This window comes from Durio zibethinus, chromosome 12 (genome assembly GCF_047325235.1).
Source record: "Durio zibethinus cultivar Kanyao isolate XHJ-2024 chromosome 12, ASM4732523v1, whole genome shotgun sequence".
Taxonomy (NCBI): domain Eukaryota; kingdom Viridiplantae; phylum Streptophyta; class Magnoliopsida; order Malvales; family Malvaceae; genus Durio; species Durio zibethinus.
The window spans coordinates 1,271,136-1,279,080 of record NC_143173.1 but is presented as its reverse complement, the minus strand read 5'-3'; the positions used below and the strand labels follow the sequence as shown (position 1 = coordinate 1,279,080).

The 7,945-nt window shown below is 34.9% G+C and overlaps 1 protein-coding gene across 1 annotated transcript; it reads right to left on the bottom strand.

Moving 5' to 3' along the window:
- LOC149515506 (receptor-like protein EIX2) lies at positions 1-3,200 on the bottom strand. Its single transcript, XM_089768941.1, has one exon. The coding sequence runs from the start codon at positions 3,198-3,200 to the stop codon at positions 174-176; it is 3,027 nt and encodes a 1,008-aa protein (XP_089625067.1). The 3' UTR covers positions 1-173.
- Positions 3,201-7,945: the final 4,745 nt, after the last annotated feature.

The window sequence follows — 7,945 nt, the reverse complement described above, 5'->3', positions numbered from 1 at the left end:
CTCCAACACATATTTATGAGTCAAATACATTAGCACACATAATTTTATTTCATTTTAATAAATTATAACATGAAATATCACTTCCAAATCAGAATACATGGATTAAGTAAAGAGCATGCAAATCAAATTATTACATTACCAAACACACCGAAGTGAGCTACCATTACAAATAATTACATACCAATAGTAGCCCAAAACACGTACAGCTTGTCACCAATTTGCTCCAATTTTTTATAATAAGCAAACCTCCAAGACCTGATTAAAAATAGGGGAGCCACTACTCCCCAAAACCCCATCACAAATCCAAGCACTATGCTCACATAAAGCCAATTCACCTCTGATGTTTTCTTTCCTCCACTACTACCTCCATTTGTACCATCAGGTGCTTCGCCCTTTTTGTTGCAATTTTTAGTGACTGGAGGTCCGCAAAGATGATTGCCAATGTAAGAAGACTTGTCAAAGCTTTGGAGTTGGGTGCTTGATGGGATTTGTCCTGTCAAGTTGTTGTAGGACAAGTTGAAGTGATTCAAGAAATTCAAATTGGAAAAACTTGAAGGGATTTCACCATGGAGTCGGTTCATGGACAAGTCAAGAGATTCCAACATCTCCATATTACCAATGGTCTCTGGTATCTTTCCAGTTAGGAGATTCCCTGACAAATTTAATGACAGCAGTCCCATAAGATAACCAAGTTCTTTGGGGATCTCTCCTGTGAGACTGTTAACTGAAAGGTCTATGCCGGTAACAAGTCCGAGTGTGGTACTGTATTCATCCACTCTTCCTTTCATCACCAATAATGCACCAAAATAAAACGAGTTGTCAGGGTAGAATCTCGAGAACCAATTAGCCACGTGTGGGTTGAGGTTTGTGGCCATGGCACTTAGGTTACTAAAACATTTTGGAATAGCTCCTGAAATGTTGTTATAACCAAGATCCAAGACATGAAGAGAATTAAGAGCACAAATCTGATCAGGAATATAGTCTTGAAAGTTATTTGAACGGAGGTTTAGAATCACAAGGTTTGAGAGCTTGTCTCCAATCCATGCTGGAATACTTCCCGTCAATTGATTTTCACTAAGATCAAGAACAAGCATATTAACTAAATGCTGCAATATGGATGGTACTTCTCCAAACAGGTTATTGTTACGAAGGCTTAATGACTCAATAAGACGCATAGATCCCAAGGATCTAGGAATTTTCCCAGTTAGACTGTTGTTTCCTAAATTTAGGACTTCCAACATTGGCATATTTTCCCAACAATCTGGAATTTCACCTGACAGAAGATTTGATTCAACGTGAAGAATGTTCAAAACTTTCAGGTTATTTGAGGAATTACAAAGAAAATTAAAAAGTGATCCTGAAAAAAAGTTCTTGGACAAAAATAAATCCCCCAAATCTGAGAATATTGCCTGTGGCAATGGACCTGTGAATAGGTTGGAACTCAAGTCAGCAATCCAACTTATCGGTAAATATGAAAACTCCCCGACTAATTGGTTATGGGAAAGGTTTAGATATTCAAATGAAGTCGAAAGGTTCCAAAACCAAGTGGGAATGACACCTGAAATTCCAGCATGGGAGATATCTAAACTATACATGTTCCTTTGGAATTGTAGCCACTGAGGAAATTGCCGACCAAGACGCCAGTTACCTAGTCCAATACCTTCACAGTGAAAAGGAGGAATCCAACTTGGGTTTGGTATAAACGTTAACATGTTGTTAGATGCCCAAAAAGATCTCAATATCGTGAGATTAGAAAAGTGCGTTTCTGATATATTTCCTTCCAACATATTATTGCTAACGTCTAAATGTTCCAAATTCCCAAGTTGTCCTAAAATTTGAGGAAGAGTTGCATTCAATCGATTGTATGAAATATCAAGAACTTTCAATGATGACAACTCCCCTATTGAGAATGGAATGGGACCAGAAATGGAGTTTCGGTTAAGGTAAAGGTATGCTAAAGTTTTAAATTGGCCAAGTTGATTAGGTAAATGGCCAGAAAGTTTGTTAAATGCAATATTTAATGACTCTAATCGATCCAAACTACATCTAGACAAACTCTCTATGATTTCTGAGACCTCATGATTAATTGTATTATTTGACAAATCCATCTCCCTCATATTGCAAAGACTTTCCAAATATTTGGGTTCAATCTCAAGCTGGTTATTTGAAAAATCAAGATGAGTAAGAGAACTTAAGTTTCCAATGGCACTTGAAAAATTACCTTGCAGGCCGACACTGTTAAGACTAAGGAATTGAAGTTGGTTTAAATCAGACAACCAGTTGAGTGTCGATGATGAAGAGAATGAATTCCAACTAAGATCAAGAAATTTGAGAAAAGACATGTTTTGAAAGCCACTGGGAATCATACCTTCAACTCCACTAGAGCTACGATCAATGGACACAAGACTACGAAGATTGAATATCCATGTCACCGAAGACAACATGTTTTGAGAAAGATCAAGAACAGCAAGAGATGTGTAATTAACACTGATTGGAGATGGACCATTATTTAGAGAGCATCCTGACAAGTGTAACTCCACCAAAGAAGGAAGATTGTGTGTTGCCTGCAGCCAATCAGTTGCTTTACTAAGATTTGCAAGGCTCAAACCAAGATACTGCAGAGATGAAAGACCAGAAACCCATTGAAGAGTTTTAGCTTCAAATAAGGAATTGAGTCCAAGATCAAGATAATGCAGTTTTGAGAGATTTCCAAGATTATGGGGAATTGCTCCTAGGAAATTTGCCCAAGAGAGGTTAAGATACGTCAAACTCTTCATCGAACCAATGAATTCGGGAATTGCCAGGCCTCCAAATTCATTATTACTTAAGTCTAGGAAACTGAGATGTTTCAAATCGACCAAAGATGGATTTATTTTGCCTCCTAACTTTGATCGAAAGTAAGCATCCCATTCAGCAGCCGGTGCATAAACATCAGGACTAGTTGAAAGAAGCCCCAAATGCAGCTCTTTAACATGGCCAGTCAGGCTACTGCAGAAAACACCATGCCATTCACAGCAATCCTCACCTTCAACCCAAGAAGATAGCCTGTTTGATCGATCAATGAGGTCTTGCTTGAACGTCAAAAGGGCTTGCCCCTCACTTCCAATGCAAAGCACTTTGGAATTCCCATCACAAAAGCTAATAATAGCGGCTGCGATGACAAGAAGAAACCCAAACAAGGAAATTGTAACTGCTTTCATGGTTGCGTACTGCTCATTGCTACCAACACCTAATATATAAAGTTACAGAAAAATGTTTTCTACCACATCAAGCATTAGGAAATTTCTTCGAAGACTCCAATTTAAATTTCCAACTTGAATTTTCCACAGAAAGCATTCATATGTATGAATGAAATTCGGCGTGTAGAAAGAACATCAAAAGAACTTGACAAGGAGGTCAAGTCAAGTCAAGTCAACCAAGTATATGGAGTTAAAAATTTCCAGAAAATCCAATTTCCAACTTGAATTTTCCACGGAAAGCATTTATGGTCCATTTAAATTCTACAATTCTAGAAAGAAGAACAAAAAAGACTTGACAAGTAAGTCAAGTCCACCAAATCTATGAAGTAAGTTCCACGGCCAAACAATTAACTCTTTAAGTCTTAGAAAAGAGAAAAAATATAAATAAAAATGAAAATATAGAAAAAAAAAACTACAAAAAATCTAGAGAAGCTAAGACTCTTTTTTCTTTTCTTTTCTTTTTTTTTTGCTATAGTTACTTACTTTTTTTAATATATGTATGGATCCTAAAATTAAGAAATTTGTCGAAACAAGAATATTAATTCAAATTTAAAAAGTGGTTTTATATAAAAATCTATGAGAGTAAAATGCTTAATTTTGCAAATTAAAATTTCAGTTTATCTTTCATAGTTAACATAATTATTTTTTATCCGTTAACTTTCAATACAACTTTAATCACCAAATATTAGTATAATTTTCACAATTCATAATTACAGATATTAAGATTTGAATTTTAAATTTACTGAATATCATATTTTAAAAATATTTGTATGAATCAATTAAATTAAATTTCAAAATTTTAAAACAAGATTTCAATGCTTGATTTGATTGTACTTAGTATGATTTATATAGTATCACCAAACTTTTCTTTTTTTATATCCAACAAGCAATCTAACCCCTCATATAAGCCATGAAAAAAAAATTCTTTTAAAATTATAAGGAGGGAATTTGTAAATTTTAATGACATGTATTTTGATTGATTGAATCTATAACTGATGTAATAAAAAATGTAATAATATTTTTGCATAATTGAACGATATTAATTTAAGTAATTATAATTTTATTATTTCGTATTAAATTGTATATAAACTCTAGTTGTATAATTTAAACGATATATATTTAAATATAAAAGTGTTGGGCTAGTTTTGTTTTGCCTTCTACCTCCAAGCAAATGGGGTATTAGAATCTTGACAGGCTCAAACTGTTAGGAAAATGTGGTCCAACCTCATGTAAGTGGTTTTGGACTAAGTAAAGGCCATGGGCCTTGATCTTTCATTTTACACAGAGCCCTAACTACTTAATAAAAAAGAAGTGAGATTGTTTTAAGGGTGTGTCAAAAACCAAGTAGAGAAAGAAGAAAAGCCAGAAAAAGCAGAGAGAAAAAGAAGAAGGAAGAGTTGGTTGAACGAAAGTCGATCCGTGGTTCGATTAAGTTGAAACCTTGTCAGGAGGTTTATGATTTAGAGTTTTACATTCTAACGGTAAAGATCGAGTTTGAAGCTCTCTAGGAATAAATCTAGGGTGTATTTGTTGAGTCACTTATTTGGTGAGATTTCTCCAATTGTTTCTCTAATTGTTGATTAGCTCTAGTTTTAGCTAGAGAAAAACTTTGTATACCTATTATTTGATAGTGAAGATTTTTCTGGTGGTCCGTGATTTTTTCTTTCTACACTGAAAGATTTTTCACGTAAATCTTGGTGTGCTTTATCTTTCTTGCGTTTTTAATTATTGATTGTTGTCTATTGCTTCTGTATTGTTGTGATTATTGCTTCAGGTGTAACAAGTTATATCAGAGCGAGGGTTATTTTGAGACATCGATACAAAAGTAACCCAGGATATAAGTAAATTTTGTTTGAGATCATGAAGGGTGATACAGGTTCTATGATAAAATTAACAGCATCAAATTATTCAATTTGGAAGCCTATGATGAAGGATCATCTATACTGCAAAGATTTGTATGAGTTAGTATTGAGTGATTTGGCTAAACCAACAGATATGAAAGATGAAAGCTGGAAGAAGCTAGGTAGAAAGACGCTAGCTACAATAAAAAAATGGGTTGATATCAACGTGTTCCATCATGTAGCGCAGGAGTCAGATGCTCACATTGCTTGAGAAAAATTGGCAGCATTGTATGAGAGAAAAATAGGTATGAATAAAGTTATGCTTGTTAAAAAACTTACAATTTTACAGTACAGGGATGGACGATCTGTTATTGAGCACTTGAGTGATTTTCAAGATATATGTAATCGGATGACTACTATGGAGCTTAAGATAAATGATGAAATAAAGGCATTATTTCTTTTGGGTTCATTGCCAAACAGTTGAAATACTCTAGTTGTGACTGTTCTTAATTCTGCTCCTGATTATAAGGTGACATTGAAGATGGTAAATGATAGTATACTTAATGAAAAAGCAAGGTGAAAAGATGTAGACTCTGGAAATCAAGCTCTGGTCACAGAGAACAGGGATAAAAATATCGATAGAGGTCAGGACTCAAAATGCCGTGGTAAGTCTAAACATAGATCCAAGTCTAGAGGTAAAGTGAAATGTTTCTATTATGGTAAGATGGGTTATATAAAATGAAACTGTAAAATCTTGAAGCAAGAATGAAAAGATGAGAAAGCTAAGAGTTCAGATGATGATAATATTACAGCAGTGAATTCAGATAGTGATTCAGTTACTTTGATTTATACACATGATGATTGTAATCATGTTAGTGATCCCGGCATTGAGTGGATAGTTGACACATGAGCGATATATCATTGTGTTCCTAAAAGAGAGTTGTTTACAACTTACAAAGCAGAAGACTTTGGTTGTACCAAGATAAGAAATAAGAATGTGTCACAGATTGTTGGGATTGGTGATATTGCTGTACAAACTAGTACAGGTTGCATATTAACTTTGAGGGATGTTAGACACATTTCAGATATGAGAATAAACTTGCTTGCTATTAATGTCCTTGATAAAGAGGGATATGAAAGTCGATAAAAGAATGGACAGTGGAAGCTTCTCAAAGGATCTATGATAGTTGCAAGAGGAAAACTATGCTACACAATGTATAAGACATGGATGCAATTAAACGGTAACTAGGTAAATGCCGTTGAAAATGATGCTTCAGCAAACTTGTGACATAAGAGGCTGGCACACATGAGTGAAAAGGGGTTACAGGTTTTGACAAAGCAGTCTCTTATTTCTTTAACCAAAGGTATGTCTCTTGATTTATGTAATTATTATTTATTTGGTAAGCATCATAGAGTTTCTTTTCGTAAAAGTTCTTAGAGAAAAGAAAATAGATTAGAATTAATTTATTTTGACGTATGTGGTCTCATTGAGGTTAAGTCATTAGGTGGTAGTAGATATTTTGTTACTTTTATTGATGATGTTTCACGTAAGACTTGGGTGTATATGTTGAAATACAAAAGTCAGGTACTGCAGTATTTTTAAAAATTTCATGCCATGGTTGAAAGGATGATAGGATTACCCTTGAAGTGTATTCGAACTGATAATAGTGAGGAATACACATCTAAAGGCTTTGAAAAGTATTGTTCAAAGCATGAGATCAGGCATGAGATGACAGAACCTGGAATATCACAGCATAATGGTATAGCTGAAAGAATGAATCGTACCATTATAGAAAAAGTCAGATGTATGTTGATGATGGCAAAATTACCAAAGCCATTTTGGGGTGAAGCAGTCAACACAGCTTGTTATTTACTTAACAGGTCACCATCAGTTCCTTTGGGCTTTGACATTTCAGAAAAAGTGTGGACAGGGAAAGATACTTCATACTCTCACTTGAAAGTTTTTGGGTGTAAAGCATTCATGCATGTGTCGAAATAGCAGAGATCAAAGCTTGACAGTAAAGCCATACAGTGTGTGTTTGTAGGATATAGTGATGAAGAATTTGGTTACAGGGTATGGGATCCAGTAAAAAAAAAGACAGTCAGAAACAGAGATGTGGTCTTTTATGAAAAAGAAACCATAACAGACCTTGAAAAAAAGGAAAAGATTACACGAGTTACTGTTGAGTGTGATATTTCAACATCGACAGAGATTTCACAAGAAAGAGCCACATATGGTGGAAATAAGCAAGAAACAAAACTTGGGGATATGAATGAGCCAGCCATAGTTGGTGATGAGCTAGATGTAATTAGTTTTGAGCAAGGGGAGCAATCCTCTCTACTCGAGGGTGTTGAGCAGGCGGAGCTACCTTCGATATCAAGTGATGTAGAGTCTCAGCCCAGGAGATCTACTAAAGAGCGCAGGCCATTTACCAGGTATCCAAGTTCAGATTTTATTTTAGTTACCAGTGAATGAGAGCCAGAAAGCTTCTAAGATGTGCAGACAACTCTGGATATAGAGTACTGGTTAAAAGTAATGAAAAAAGAGATTGAGTCATTACGAAAGAATGGTACTTATGATCTTGTTAAACTTTCAACAAGGAAGAGGCCATTAAAGAATAAATAGGTGTTCAAGTTGAAAAAAAATGGTGACAAACTAGTGAGGTACAAAGCTCGATTGGTAGTAAAAAGTTTTTCTCAAAAATCAGGTATCAATTTTGATGAGATTTTTGCTCCAGTTGTAAAGATGAGTTCTATTCGAGTAGTACTGGGATTAGTAGCTAGTTTGAATCTTGAGCTTGAGCAACTTGATGTTAAAACTGTATTTTTGCATGGTGATTTGTAGGAGGACATTTATATGAATCA